This window comes from Mastomys coucha, unplaced genomic scaffold (assembly GCF_008632895.1).
Source record: "Mastomys coucha isolate ucsf_1 unplaced genomic scaffold, UCSF_Mcou_1 pScaffold13, whole genome shotgun sequence".
Lineage (NCBI taxonomy): Eukaryota > Metazoa > Chordata > Mammalia > Rodentia > Muridae > Mastomys > Mastomys coucha.
The window spans coordinates 37,978,066-37,990,662 of NW_022196895.1; the positions used below are offsets into that span (position 1 = coordinate 37,978,066).

Sequence of the window (12,597 nt, forward strand, 5' to 3'; positions counted from 1 at the left end):
CCTGCTGTTGGCTGTCCACTGGAACTAGATGTGGTAAGATGATCTTGACGAAGATCTGGTTTAAGGACATTGAGAAATCAAGCTAGAGGTGATGCCAGATGTTCCCTCCCTACTGCCTGGCCGGCCCTCACAGTGCCAGTGGTGATGTGCAGGGAGCTGTGGGGACACTGTCCTCAGCTTTAGACCCTGCAAGCTATACTGAATAGGATATTCAGGCAAGATATGCCCACTGATGCTGCAGTGGCCCATTATCGAGTAACCAACCACTTTCTGATTGGAGAGATGAGGCCTGCTCCACAGGAGAGAATGAGTGCCCAGTACTTACTGTACGCCTGGCCAAAGCCCTGTGGCTGTAGAGGCCATGGGTCCTAGTGGGGATGCTTTTTCTACCAAACTGCCTTCGAAATAGTTATGTTTATCCCCATAGACTATGTTGCTGTCACATCTGGGCAGAGACCCTTCTTGCAGTAAGTAGTGGTTACTGAGACTCAAAAGGAGGAGAGTAAGCGACCGTTGAGGGCTCAGCTCTAAATAGGACATCAATATCATCCCCTTCAAGGCTCAGAAGAGTGTGAATAAGGAGTTTAAGGAAAATAAGAGGACAAAGGGATGGAATGTTGGACAGCAAGGTAGCCAAAGTATGCCGTTTCTGCTGTGCTTCTAAACTCACAGCAGGTACAAAACACGGGCCTGTCAACAGGGTGGGGCACCTAGAGTGGCCCACCCTTGCCTGGAGATGTATAGGCAGTTAACAGTTGCAGTGGGGTGGAGCTCACCCTCCCACCTCTGAAGAGCTAATAGACAGTTACCGGTTGTTATAGAGACAGTTTCTTCAGTGGGTATAGCTACAGGTGAGATATGAACACTTCTATAGATGGGCACTGCACATGCTCCTGTAAGCACCCATCTCCCCTCCTCTGCCTGTCTCTCTCGCTCTCCCTCACTCTACTCCCCATGCCCCACCTACACACACACACACACACACACACACACACACACCTTGGAAAGAGGAGAACTAGTTGGCAAGGTGAAAGGCATCAGCTGGAGTCGAGCGGAACAATAGAGGGTAATGAGTTTAAACACGATAAAACTATTTTGTGTAAATGTACAAATGTCATGATGTAACCCATCATTACATAGAACACATACATGCTAATAAAAAAAAACTGTTTTAAAAAGAGGCCCAAAAGCCACATAATGCCAAGCTCGGAGAATATACATTAAAGCAAATATATAATTATTAAAGTGAGAGGTCAAGAAATTGAGTCCATTTATTATAGGAATAATATATATTTCTATTATATTTTTATTTATACACACACACATGCACACACGCACACACATACATACACGCACACACACACACACGGTGGAGCTTTATGAAGATTAAGCCTCTACTTTTGCTTGCTAAGGGAAAGTCCATCCTTCAGAAGGCACTCTTATAAGCAGGAAGTTAGTAAAATATCAGCTATCTGGAAAGCTGAGAGGTCAGCAACTGACTTCTGTAACATGACCCTCCTCCTCACAGACAACGCCTTCATAGGAATCACTGTGGGCCTGCTTTTGAATAGGGTTCTCTGAGAAAGCACAAAGAATGAGGAGCTGCAGTTCGCCTGGTTCGTTGGCATCCGCATACCTGCTCAGTACACACTAGAAGGGGATCTGCTACCCAGCTGCTTCCAAGCACATACAAAGGGCCTTGCTGCGTGCTCAGTTATACGGAGACATCGCCGTACATTGCCCAACCTTTCCATGGTCTCCATAAAGTAGCTCACTCCAGAACAAAAGCAAAGTTGACTTATTACCAAGATCAAACGAGTCTTCAGTTAATCAACACTTCATTGATCTGCCTGGTGTGGTAGCTCATGCCCATAATTACAGTACTAGAGAGGCTGAGGGAGGAGTACCAAGTGCTCAAGGCCAGCCTGGGCTACATAGGAAGGCGCAATTTTAACAAATGTCCTTTGACCCACATTGCATGCCTGTATATACGCCTGAGAAAGCTCAGTACAATAATCTATTCACTCCTCTCTGCTCCCCATGTCAGGAAGCACCTTCAGGACAAGGTCTTGTTTTATTTATTGTCAAAGGGTGCACGGACTTAGCATGAATACCAATTAATAGGCATATAATGAATATGTAGCTATTAGCACTTGGATAGATTAAAAAAAAATCTTCTTTCAGACACTAAGCCACAGCCTCCACTGGATGAGTTACTAAGCACACTTTAAAATTTAAATTGCACTTAAAAAATAATTTATCATTCAGATGTGCACCATTATTCATGCTCACCTTCTCTTTTATTGTTCTAAGTTAGTAAAGATTTCTGCAGACTGCTTCCCCCAGCTTTTCAGTTTCACATTCCTGAACAAACAGAAAGCTCTCCAGCATTCAGCAAGCACTCACCATGCCCCAGAATTAAGCTAGGTGCTTACATGGAAGTGCACATGTTAATTAATATCCCCCAGCAACCCTAGAAGATAGCTATTCCTCTAATTCTGCAGACAAGGAAACTGAAGCACAGAAATATGAACTGACCTGTCCCGCACCCCTACAGCTGTCCACACTACACCCTGGCAGGAGAGCCATGCTCCTCACAGCCAGCTGCTCCTTCGTGCCACACCTCAGCTCTCAGGAGAGCCCAGGGTGAAAGATGAAAAGTGCCACTCGGCACAGGGCATAAAGAGCATCTGTTAGCTCTGCAGAACACTAAGGCCTAACATCTAACCAAACCCCCATTCCATTTGGAAATGCAGATAGATCCTCCCTAAAGACCTCTGGAGCTCTGTGGGGAAGATGTTCTACACATGTAAGTGTCAGGTCAGCAAGGGAGTGAAGATGGCATCAGAAGGAAGCATTATTAATTATCCAATCAGCTTTCTACTCTAAATGGAAATAGCCATTCATAAATCCACTTTATGAGCTTAAGGGTAAACACCGATCCATTCCGTGAAGCACGCCACTGGAATAAATAAGGCCTTAGGTCATGGATGGAAGAAAGAATTTATTTTACTCTTTTTTTTTATTACAGTAGTCCAGAAAGCACATGTTTCTGAACCCTGTGTTCACTTTCCTCTCTTAGGATTTTGGTTTGTTTCATTTTGTGAAATGGCCCAAAGGCATTTCCCTGTGTTGCCCAGGCTGACTTCAAATTTCTGAACTCAAGCAATCCCCCTGCCTCAGATTCCCAAATAGTAACTTTAGTATAAAATTATATACTACAGACCACAAGCAGGTAAGCTTTCTTCATAGAACAGGGGTTTGTTGAGTGTTTCCTGTGATCTAGAACCGGTCTGGTGCTTGGGATACAACAGAAATAGTTTGATACAGATTCCCCGTGGAGTTTGTCCACATTTGCATGGAGCATAATCAACCTCCACAGCAGTTGAAAGCGACTCCACAGTGAGAAAGCTCAAGCTTTCTGCACTCATTTGAAGCCACATGAAGACCCACTGATCACCACAGCTCACATGCATCCTTAGCAATGACTTGAAATTCCAGGCGTTTGACATGTAAGGAATTCCCTTAGCACCCAGCACATGGAAGACACATTCATCAAAAAGACCTACACAAGCCTCCACAAAGAGGTATCTTCTAGACGCTTCCACACATTTCTACACAACTCTGTGTTCTCTCCCAAGATGACTTTTAGTCAATTGGAAGGAAAACTGACTAAAACTGATGAAAAGGTAAGAATTGTACAGCTGGGCGGTGGTCAAACACGCCTTTAATCCCAGCACTCACGAGGCAGAGGCAGGTGGATCTCTGAGGTCAAAGCTAGTCTGGTCTACGGAATGAGTTCCAGGACAGCCAGAGGCTACACAGAAAAACCCTGTCTCGAAAAACATTAAGGAAGAAAGAGAGAGAGAGAGAAAGAAAGAAAGAAAGAAAGAAAGAAAGAAAGAAAGAAAGAAAGAAAGAAAGAAAGAAAGAGAGAAAGAGAGAAAGAGAGAAAGAAAGAAAGAGAGAAAGAGAGAAAGAGAGAAAGAAAGAGAGAAAGAGAGAAAGAGAGAAAGAGAGAGGAAGGCAGGGAGGGAGGAAGGAAGGAAAAGAAAGAAAGAAAGAAAGAAAGAAAGAAAGAAAGAAAGAAAGAAAGAAAGAGTGGAAGGAAGGAAGGAAAAGAAAGAAAGGAAGGAAGAAAGAAAGGAAGGAAGAAAGAAAGAAAGAAAGAAAGAAAGAAAGAAGGAAAGAAAGAAAGGAAGGAAGGAAGGAAGGAAGAGTGGAAGGAAGGAAAAGAAAGAAAGAAAGAAAGAAAGAAAGAAAGAAAGAAAGAAAGAAAGAAAGAAAGAAAGGAAGAAATGAAGGAAGGAAGGAAGAAGGAAGGAAGGAAGGAAGGAAGGAAGGAAGGAAGGAAGGAAGAAAGAGTAGAATTATACAAAGAGGGGAAGCACAGGACACTGTGACATCACTGCTGCAGTCACAGAAAGCCCAGCACAGCATCTGAAGGAGCCATGCTGAGTCTCAGCACTCTTCCATGATGGTGAGGAACCCTGTGCTCCACAAGCAGGATTGTATCCTCCGTTTTCTAGGTACCACTCATAGCTGAAAGCATGCAGCTAATGTTTTGCCCACAGCAGCCAACGGACAGGTGTAAGGAGATCAGGCATTCCTTGGGTTTTAAAAATAGTACTGAATTGGAACTGGGAAGGCGAATCTGGACATACCCAGAGCCACAGAGCAGTAGATTCTATTTAAAACCCAATGCCCTCAGTTCTAAAGCACCCTTGCCCACTGTTGTGCAAAATTAGATTAAATGTCCCGAGAGCTTCTCACGTGATTGTCTCTTCTGCCTACTGCTTTGCTCAATTTTTTTTAATTAACATTTTTTTTAAAAAAAAAAGTATCATCCTGGGCTGGAGAGATGGCTCAGCGGGTAAGAGCACTGACTGCTCTTCCAAAGGTCCTGAGTTCGGATCCCAGCAACCACATGGTGGCTCACAACCACCCATAATGTCTGACGCCCTCTTCTGATGCGTCTGAAGACAGCTACAGTGTACTTAATTATAATAATAAATAAATCTTTGGGCCAGAGTGAGCAGGGACTGAGTGAGCCGGGCTGAGCGAGGCTGACGGGAGCGAGCAGAGGTCCTAAAAAAGTCAACTCCCAACAACCAGATGAAGGCTCACAACTATCTGTACAGCTATACTGTGTACTCATATACATAAATAAATAAATCTTTAAAAAAAATTAAAAAAAAAAAAAGTATCATCCTTGGCTGGAGAGATGGCTCAGTGGTTAAGAGCACTGACTGCTCTTCCGAAAGTCCTGAGTTCAAATCCCAGCAACCACATGGTGGCTCACAACCACCTGTAATGAGATCTGATGCTCTCTGGTGTGTCTGAAGACAGCAACAGTGTACTTATCTATAATAATAAATAAATCTTTAAAAAAAAAAGTATCATCCTAAGGGCTAAAAGTATTTAAAGCATATTTTCCCAAAATATAACTCTTACTGCTGAAGACTCTATCAAAATCACACGCCTGTGGACCTGTTGCATTTCTGATCCTCACAAGAAGTCTAGAAGTTGGAAGCATCACCACTAACAGAGGACAAAAGGAGACTGTCTACATAGCCGCGCATGCTGCTCAGTGCTGAGGGCTCCCATGCAGTGTGGGCGCACCAGGGCACCAAAGATACCCAGAGGAAGCAATTCCTGTCCTTTGGCCATATTCACTCCCCACCCCTTCCCTCAACTCCTCCCAGACCCACATCCACCTTCCTATGTACCTCCACTTCATGTCATTATTATTATTATTATTATCATTATTATTATTTAATATTCCATCAACTCTAAGTTATGCCATCATATAGTTCTAGGTGTGGGGCCATCCACTAAAGTATGGTAGACCTACCAAGAGCTACACCCTTAAAGAAAACTCTCTCTCCCTGAGAAGCCATGCACTGTCCATAGGTGATTAGTTAGGAGAGAAGGCTCATGAACCCCTTTTCCCTCCATACTAGGATGCGGTCTAACTGCTCTCTGACATCATCAGGGAAATGTTTTGTGAAGTGGATGGTGGCAAATAGAGAGACTCACAACTAATCAAAGTGCAGAGAATAAGGGACTGTGGAGCGCACATCAGTATTACACACATAGGCGCGCGCGCGCACACACACACACGCACGCACACACACACACCACCACCACCACCATCACCACCACACCACTGCTCAGAGGGACCATTTAAAGGGTTGGAAAGATTGTAAGACCCAGAGGTCTGGAGGATCAGAAGAGAACAGTGTCTTCTAGTCATGATCGAATACTGCACTCATAATTCATGGCCGCCACTGTGGCTGCCTACAGGAATTCCTTTTTGTTAACATTTTGGTTTAACTTGTTTGGTTTTGGGTTTTCTGGGTCAGGTTCTAGCTATGTTAGCCCAGGCTGGCTACAAACTGCTGATCATCCTGCCTCAGACTCACCGTGTCCTGGGATACAGGCATGAGCCACCACACCTGGATCCTTCCATAGTTTTTAAACATGCCAAGCACTTAGCTGACTATCTTATAAGAACAGCATCAGATACTGAATGTTCTTGTATAAGTGACCTCAGCCACACCACACTAAATCCAACCACATGAGCTCAGTCAACCCACAGAATCACCAAAATTAAAAGCCTGTCACTGGGCAAGGCCACTAAGTTTTAGACTGATTTGCTGCAAAGACATGGCTAGCAAATACGGTGCCCCACCCACCCGCACACATCTAAGCTAAGCATCATATTAGGTGCAGAGTCCACCCAGCTGAGCAAACCATGAGAGGCAAATGAACCAAAGGCACAGCTGAGCCCTGAGCCACTGCCCTGTCCTCAGAATCTCCTGCATGGCCCCTGTGTGCAGAGCTGGAGGCACACACAGCCTGCCGGTGAACCATGGGCTTTAGATTCAGATGAGCTGAGATCCTGGCTCTCCGACCCTGCTCGCTGAGGCTGCGGAAGTTACTTAGACTTCTCTAAGCCTGTTTCCCCACAAGGTGAGTGAGTCAGTCATGATGATTTCTTAGCCTGCTTGAAAGAGTAGAGATAATACTGTATTATACAGAGCAAATGTGTATAAACAGGGGGGGGGGGGGAAGAGAGAGAGAGATTGCCTAGAAACTATTCATGTTTCAGCAAACCTCTAGCGTCACTTTACTGAGAAAGTCTACCCACCAAAGCCTCCATGTGGGACTGCTGCAGCCACCCCGTACTGCCCCCCCCATCCTGTATGCTCCTTGTGTGAAGTATGCATCACCCATTGAAATGATGCAAACCTCATCATTAATGTTGCTTTCACTCTCTTAAAAACCCATCACCTTTACCTGAAACTGCTATGTGGGCGTGCATTACAAAGAAAAGGGTGTGTGGGGTTGTGTGTGTGTGTGGTTTTGCAAAGGGAAGTCTGCCCAGGGAGAGATGAAGGGGGAGAGGAGGGATGGTCAGTGAAGCCTAGACAAAGTGTCTCTCCCACTCTGAAAAGGGAGAGGTCTCCTTTTCCGGATGACAATCCTTTTTCCCAGTTGGCGATGGTGCTACAGTTCCCATCTTGAATATCCCCCAAGGGTTAATGGTTAGGCCCCAGGGCAGCCCTAATGGGTAGACTCTTGAATAGGTGAAGAATTGTGGGAAGAGACCCTTAAGCATTGGTATATGCCCTTGAATTGGCATAATCCTTGAACTGGATTACGGGACTGCAGCCCCATCCGACCTTTCCACTGGGTTCCTTGGCTCAGATCTAAGCAGATTTGCTGTATCACAGGTTCCCACCCTAAGATGCTGCTGCTCCACAGGCCCAGAGTGGCAGGGCAATTGGGCTGGTTAGTTCTTGGCGAATTGAGACAGAGTAGCTTCAGCTGTTAAGAAGGAACCTCAGCCAGGGCGGTGGTGGCGCACACCTTTAATCCCAGCACTTGGGAGGCAGAGGCAGGAGGATTTCTGAGTTCAAGGCCAGCCTGGTCTACAGAGTGAGTTCCAGGACAGCCAGGGATACACAGAGAAACCCTGTCTTGAAGAAACAAAACAAAACAAAGCAAAAAAGAAGGAACTTCAACTGAGGAATTTCATCCATTAGACTGGCCTGGGAGCTTGTTGAAAGGACAGTGTTCTGGATTAATGATTGAAGTGGGAGGGCCCAACCCAGTGTGGGTGGTGCCTCTCCAGAGCGGACTGAGCCAGGCATGGAGAGCAAGCCAGTAACGTTCCCCCACGACCTACTGTTCCAGTGACCTGTGCTTTGCTTCCTGCTTCCAGGCCCCTGCCTTGAGTTCCTGCTTTGGCTTCCCTCAACGATGACTGTGACCTGGGAGAAGTAAAATAAACTAAACCCTTGCCTCCCTCCCTCCCTCAAGTTGCCCTTTGGTCAGTATTTTATCACAGCAAGCTAACGAGGACAGAAATTGGTACCAAACAGTGGGACAGGGCTGTGATGAACCTGACCTTGTTGTCTGCGGGTAAAATCGTGAAACAGATGTTAGGGCTTGGGGGAGGAAAGGGGAGAATGTTCAGCTTGGTGAGCTATTGCAGGAGACTGGAAGAAAGGTAGCTGAGCGAGGCCGGGAAAGCAGCTCTCCTCATGGTCTCTGCTCCAGTTCCTGCCTTGTGCTCCCGCCCCTGACTTGATGCAGCGGTGAACACCTTGGAAGCTGAAATAAACCTTTTCCTCCCAAAGCTGCCTTTGAACAATGTTCTACCGCAACAACAGAAAGCAAACTAGAACAAAGTAATTCTGAATAGGAGGCCCTTATAACAGCAAGCCAATATACACATTTTTCTCCTCATAAACTCGTCATCCCAGGCACTTCATCACAGCACAAAGGCGACCAAGCCAAACGCTCCAAACGCCAGTCTGAACAAAACATGGGGTGTCGGCTGTTCCTTTTATGTGCCTAGAAGCCTGATGTAAGGCAGGGTGTACACCAGATTCACTCACTCGCTCACTCATTCATCAGACTTTTGAGGAGGACCTAGCAGATACAAGTGACGGAGGTAATGGGAGGTCCCAGCTAACCATCTTCACAGCACCTCCTCAACTGTACTTCTAGGCTATACAGATTTCATGATGCAGCTCACTGCCCAAGGGCAGCGGCAATCATTACAAGTCTTACTCAACACTGTGAAAGCTTTAGAGATTTGAAAGATCTATGGGTACAAGTCCTCATCTTCCAGATACTAGATCTTGTAGAGAAGACCTCTAACGAAGATCACCCGGAGACCTAACTGAACCAAAAACAGATTCGAGTTCAGGTGTCCCACCTCCCAAACAACCAGTTCTCAGGGATGGTTTTCATTTTACAGGGAGGCACAGTTCCTAGAAAGAGCCCTCATCATGAGGGCCAAGGATTCCCATAACCGCAATAGTACAAACAGCAGTATTTCTGAGCCCTTACAACCATCAATCCTGTGATAAACACTCCTTATTAATTATCTCACTCAAATCCTCATGACAACCCTGGGAGTATGCACTGTTTTTCTCACGCTGCAGATTAGCAAACTAAGGTCCGGAGAGGGTGAGCTCTGCGGGGCGTCCCACCGCTATTTAGTTAAGAGAAAGTCTTGAAACAGTAGAGTAACAGCGGAGAGATCTAGCGAGAGCACAGCTTCATTAGCGTTTAAAGGGTGGGAGATGAACCGGAAAGCGGGACTAGACAGTTCACCCTGGGAGGCCACCCGGAGCCCACATCCTCTTCCTGAGGAGGGCTGGCGTGTGGACGTGATGCCCTGCACGGCGCCCTCCGCTCATCCCTGAGAGCAGAGAGGAAAACCACCTCCACCCTCGCCCTGCACATCCCGGGAGCAGCGCGTGCTGGAGGAGGACTTGGAGGGTGAGCCTAGACCCCTGAGGATTGGGTCCGGTCAACAAGCAACGCAGCCGGGAGCAGTTCAGGCTCTCCGCAGCGAACGCACTTCCCAGGTCAAAAGGACTGATACCTTTCGTAGGAAGCAAGCGACCACTTGCTCGAAGGGGTACTGGAACACCTGGTGCACGTCCACGGTGACCCCCATGTCATGCACCCGCCTTCAGGCTCCTCGCCGAGCTCCGGCCACACCCCTCGACCAAAGGGGCGTTCACTTTCTTTCCCCTTTTCAAACTTCTCAAACTTTATTGTCCTCCTCCGAGACAAGGCTATAAGTCACACCCACGTCCCCTTTCACTTAACGTCCTATAAAGCTATCACCGGGGACGCCCCAGACCCCAGAGGCTGGAAAGCGTATCTACGCCCACGTCCCCTCCCTGGCCACGCCTGCAGATAGCGCCCTGTCTCTGAGCCACCCAGTTACACCCGGCTACGTGAGATTTGCAGCCAGAATTCCAAGCCACCACTGCGGAAGGTCACAGAATTATCCTCTGTTGGCAGAACCAAATAGAAATAAGATATAATAAATAGATAAGCCACTGCCCGTAGATAAAAAACTACGGGTGTGGTGCTACAGCCTAGTTCAGAGAAGTCCAGAGAGACAAAGGCCAGCAACTGCACACTTCACTGGTGCACACTTCACTGATCTGGATGGCTGCCTGAGACACAGGGTTGGGCCTCTGGCCTGCAGGAAACTGCCCTTCTCCCAGAACAGTCTAGGAAATAGAGTTTATCCAACTCTAGGAAGTTCCTGGGTTAGGGTTAAGCCGCAGTCAGCAAGGAAAAGGATACAGAAGAATTGTGTTTTCCTTCCTCCAAAGAGCAATTGTTGCTAGAAGCAGCAAATGTTACATTTCTTCACTAAGTTATTCACCTACTTCTGCACACGTGTTGTGTGCCAGACGCTGCAGGCTCAGCGGCAAATTCAACGTGTCCCTGCTGTTGGGTAAAAGGAATAGGGCATGGGATTTGACACCCACTCAATAATATAGGAAATAAATAATAATAAAAAAATGACACCAGTTCAATAATATAGGAAAATAAAGCCCCAGGACCTAGAATATGTTGGTGCTAGGTTAAACATGGACATTCTCTGAGGTGTTGACATCTACATTTGTCTGGGACATTCAAAGCCACTCTTTGGAGACAAACTCCGTTGTCAGAATTCAAAAACCATCAACCTCAATGGGCCTTTTCTCTTCCCTTCCCCATTTCTTGTGTGTGTGTGTGTGTGTGTGTGTGTGTGTGTGTGTGTGCTGGGTTTTTCCTTCCCCTCCCCCAGCCTTTTTAATTTAAAGAGGGGTCTCATATAACCTCGATTCATTAGTAGATTACCTTGAATTTCTGGTTCTTCTGCCTCCACCTCCAGAGAAATTACAGGCTGGGTTTACATATACACATGTATATACATCACCATACTCAATTTTTTTATGTGGTGCTGGGATCAGGCTCAGGGCTTCTGCTTACTAGGCAAACACTTTTACAACTAAGCTATACACCCTCAGCCCCTTCAACGGGTTTTTGATTGGTGTCTGGCCAATGGTCTGTCAACACACAAAATGTCTCTAATCTACCTGTTCTCGGACCCTTCCCTCATCTCAGGCTTCCTTCCAGTGCTGCCTTTCCTAGCCCTGTAGCCAGGCCACAACATGGATGTCTTCCTCACTCAGAAATAGAAGCATCTCACCTCTGTCCTTGTGGGCGAATTCTCCATGCTTAGTTTAGGGACAGTCTACTTATCTGGCTTCCAAATATAGGGTGGACAGACAAATGCTTAACAGACTCCTTCCCTGATAAGACAAATTGAACAGATACTATTTTTCTCTAAGTTACCGGTTCTTGTGGTGAGAATACTACTGTGTTTAAAGCCAGCCTCACTATAGAGTTAGGAATAGGACACAAGACCAGGCAAATATCTCCACCATCCACATAGGGCTTAGTCAGCCAACCAGGTCTCAAGGGAAGGAGGGAGGACAGAGAGAGAGAGAGAGAGAGAGAGAGAGAGAGAGAGAGAGAGAGAGAGAGAATTAGACAACATTATAACATGACTCCAGCCAGTGCTGAAGCTAAAGCTGAAGTGGGTTAATTTTTTTTCCAGTCTGCTTTTATATCATTCTAGGCACATGCAAAAAATAGGGTCAGTTCTAGGCCTAAGACAAAGTAGTCAAACAAAGCAATAAACAAAGTCCTTCAGCCAGTGTATTCAGGAATTTACTACAAAGACCAAGATACAAGGAATAAAGTACATTCCTCAGCTTTCTTCACCTTGAGCCTACTTCCTTGTCCTAGCCCAATGTCAAATTCTTACCAAATTCCTAGAAGCGATTCCCAAGAGATCTCCACCTGCATATATACATTAATTTACATAACTGTATAAAGTCTGGGAACTACATGAGAGAAAATATATGTCTCTTTCTAAGACTGGCTTAATTCACTTTTTACAGTTATCTCCTATTGCATCCATTTTCCTACAAACAATGTAACTACATTCTTCATTATGGTTGGAAAATTTTCATTGTCTATACACAACCACATTTTCCTTATTTCTCTGTTGATGGACACCTAGGTCAGTTCCATAATTTATCTGTTGTGCTGCAATAAACATTGATGTGCAAATATCTTTATAGTAAAATTGACTTGAAGTCTTTTGGGTAAACTCCCAAGAATGGTAGATCTAATTTTAGTTTTTGAGGAACCTCCATACTGACTTTTATGCTGACAAGATCCACACAAACACACACACACACACACACACACACACAC

At 45.8% G+C, this 12,597-nt stretch overlaps 1 protein-coding gene across 1 annotated transcript in view; it reads right to left on the bottom strand.

Annotated features, from left to right (window-relative positions):
- Positions 1-10,197, bottom strand: part of Prelid2 (PRELI domain containing 2) — a 77,550-nt gene extending 67,353 nt beyond the window's left edge. The window contains exon 1 of the mRNA XM_031365566.1: positions 9,908-10,197. Coding sequence (XP_031221426.1) covers positions 9,908-9,982 — 75 coding nt within the window. The 5' untranslated portion in view covers positions 9,983-10,197. The remainder of the gene's footprint in view (positions 1-9,907) is intronic.
- Between the last annotated feature and the right edge of the window lie 2,400 nt (positions 10,198-12,597).